Source organism: Silene latifolia, chromosome 6 (assembly GCF_048544455.1).
Source record: "Silene latifolia isolate original U9 population chromosome 6, ASM4854445v1, whole genome shotgun sequence".
Lineage (NCBI taxonomy): Eukaryota > Viridiplantae > Streptophyta > Magnoliopsida > Caryophyllales > Caryophyllaceae > Silene > Silene latifolia.
Genome location: NC_133531.1, coordinates 35,632,786 through 35,635,691, shown reverse-complemented (window position 1 = coordinate 35,635,691; position 2,906 = coordinate 35,632,786). Strand labels below are relative to the sequence as shown.

At 35.2% G+C, this 2,906-nt stretch overlaps 1 protein-coding gene across 1 annotated transcript; it reads left to right on the top strand.

Moving 5' to 3' along the window:
* Positions 1–350: 350 nt before the first annotated feature.
* On the top strand, positions 351–1,677 carry LOC141586709 (BRI1 kinase inhibitor 1). The gene has a single exon (XM_074408017.1). The coding sequence runs from the start codon at positions 586–588 to the stop codon at positions 1,498–1,500; it is 915 nt and encodes a 304-aa protein (XP_074264118.1). The 5' UTR covers positions 351–585; the 3' UTR covers positions 1,501–1,677.
* Positions 1,678–2,906: the final 1,229 nt, after the last annotated feature.

The following is a 2,906-nucleotide window of genomic DNA, read 5'->3' as shown; positions in this document are numbered from 1 at the left end:
CAAACACACATAAAGTTTTAAACTAGCAATCCTGCCAACCATAGATGCCATAGACGTGCTATCATGGCCCAAACGAAGCTTCACCATATATCCTCATCACTCGGAGCATCATTCAGACTATCCAACACCTCCACCGGATCACTTTAAGTATAAGGAGGACGGTCCTATCAGAGAACATAAGAATTTTTCATGGGATAATTACTTAATTGGCCTTCTAATCATTAGGTGTAATGAAATGACATGTAAATTATTATTCAAATAGTATCTTGTTTATTATTAAGGGATAATTACTTAATTGGCTTCCTCCTAATGATTAGGTGTAATGAAATGACATGTAAATTTTTACACATCTTATCATTCAAGTTCAACCCCACACATTACATTACATTACAAGCTTTCAATAGGTGATCGAATATAACAGAATAACACTATTCAGTGAGCTGGTCCTCTTTGTTTTTCTTACTCTATCTTCCTTACATAAAACACATCCTCTCATCTCCCAAACACACACACACCATCCTCATAACTCTTTGTTTTTCTTTCTTACTCAACTTCTTCTCTTCAAAACCTTAAAATTAAAATTCCATGGAATCTCAATCTCAAATTTACACTTCAAACAAAGATAATAATAATAAAGAATCATCATCCTCATCATTCGAAATAACTTCGACATCATCATCGCCTTCTCACGAATTCTCCTTCACAATTTCCCTCCATTCCTCGGAAACAACCACCACCTCTTCATCGCCTTCAACCGCGACAAAACCGTCTCACCACTACCACCACCCCAACCATCATCCTCCCCCAATCGACTTATCCCCGGCCGATGACATATTTTTCCATGGACATTTACTCCCACTCCACTTTCTATCCCACCTTCATACCGCCTCCCCTCGGTCCTCCACTACTTCACATGACGGCTTCACCAGACCCGAACCTGAACCCAAACCCGAACCCAAACCCACATTCCACAGCCTCCCACAATACCCAACTCACCGAACTAACAATAATAATCTCCCCCACAATAACAAGCCCAAATCATTTTCCTTATCCGGGTTTTCTAAATGGATCAAAGGGTCCGACCCGAAAGAGAAAACAGAGAAAAAGAAGGTCAAATTCGATGTAACAAATTTTCTGAAAAGATACTTAAAACTGGTGAAACCAGCGTCATCCCCAAAAGGAGGAAGAGCATCCAGTAATGAATCGTACTCATTTTCGGGTAATTTAAACCCGAAGATTAATCCAAGAGAATTAAGGAGTTTGAGAGCAGAGTATTCAGCTCCAGCTTCGATGAGAACTTCGCCTACGAACAGCGGTCGGATTTTGGCTACGAATGTTGGTGTGCCTTCACCTGTAAGTGAAAGTACTATGGAAGAATTGCAAGCTGCAATTCAAGCTGCTATTGCTCACTGTAAAAACTCAACAAGTACCGCCAGTGCGACTGCTCCTGCTGCAAAAGAGAAATCACAAGAGGTGTTTTCTCCAGTTCCTGTTAATTAGAGATTGTTGAGTTGTGATTTTGTGGAGGATAAATTAAACAAGGTCTTATTTTGTATTGTTTCTGTGTGTTTATTCAGATATTTTTATCAGATATACGGAGTACGATATATTGTTAGGTGTAAATTTGCAGCTCTATTCATTATCTTCTATTCCTATGTGGGGGTCTTTTATTTACCATTGATTAAAATAACCATCATGTTGAGTCCTTCACAGCGTCATTACCAGCCTTTAAATTGAATTTTCTTATAAAGAATAAAAAAGTTAAACAAATATTCGGGATGGAAGGAATAATCTGTCCATATATTTTGTCTTGTCGAAATTTACTCAATCTATATCTAAGTAAATATTTGGTTTTTTGGTTCGAGGTCCTTTGAACTTTGAAGTGTGATCACTTGGATATTGACATCAAAAATTTGTTAAGATGGGGAACATACTAACATGAGTTGTAACTTCTCCGTTTCAAATCCATTGTCTTATCGGAGTGTGGTTACCTGAAAATTTATTATCAATCTCCCACACGCAATGAAAATATACAGACGACAATTCGCAAATGAATAAATTGCCAGTGAATAATTTTATTAACAAGTTTGACAAACATATTCAATTTATAAGGTTGGGTGCTTGGTAATCCGTAGTTTTGAATGATAGATTGTTACGTGTCTTGTGAAATATATAACGCACAATTAAATTTATTATTTTCGAAAGGATGAATTGGTCAATTTTGTAACTTTTGAATCCACTGTGATTATTATTTTCAAAAGGATGAATTGGTCAATTTTCAAATTTTTGAATCCATTATTTAAATATGATCGATAAGGTAAGCAACACATTTGTAAAACAGAAAAACTTTGGAGAGACGGCCTCTCACTATGTTATTGAGAGACCATTTTATCGTGGCCCTTTATATAGTTTTTGTACCCCTTTTATTATTGAATGTCTCTATTATTTGGTACATGTTTTCATAAAAATTGTACCTATTTTATCGTATACTAGTTTTTAACCTGCGCGGGATTGCTTTTAAAACTTTGTTATTATAAAAATCTTTAAAAATATATGTCATGTTTGGCCCGTTTATAGCTATAGAGGGATATCCCGTTTATAATGAGAATTTGTGATGTTATAAATGACATGTTTATAATTTATATATTTAATTGATTATAGGGTGCTTGGATTACTTTTTTTTAAAGAATAAAATAGACACATTAAACCGCTAATTTCTGATGTACCTCTTATTATTATTAATACGTCTTGTACTCTAGATGGATAACTCACTTCTTAAACATCATACTGTCATTTAAACTGTGTTGTTTAATGATCGTGTTTATATTATGTCACCAATCACCCGTCTTGTTTGTTGGCTCGAATCAACTATAATTATCAGAGTTGAACTGAATTGTTTATCTTTA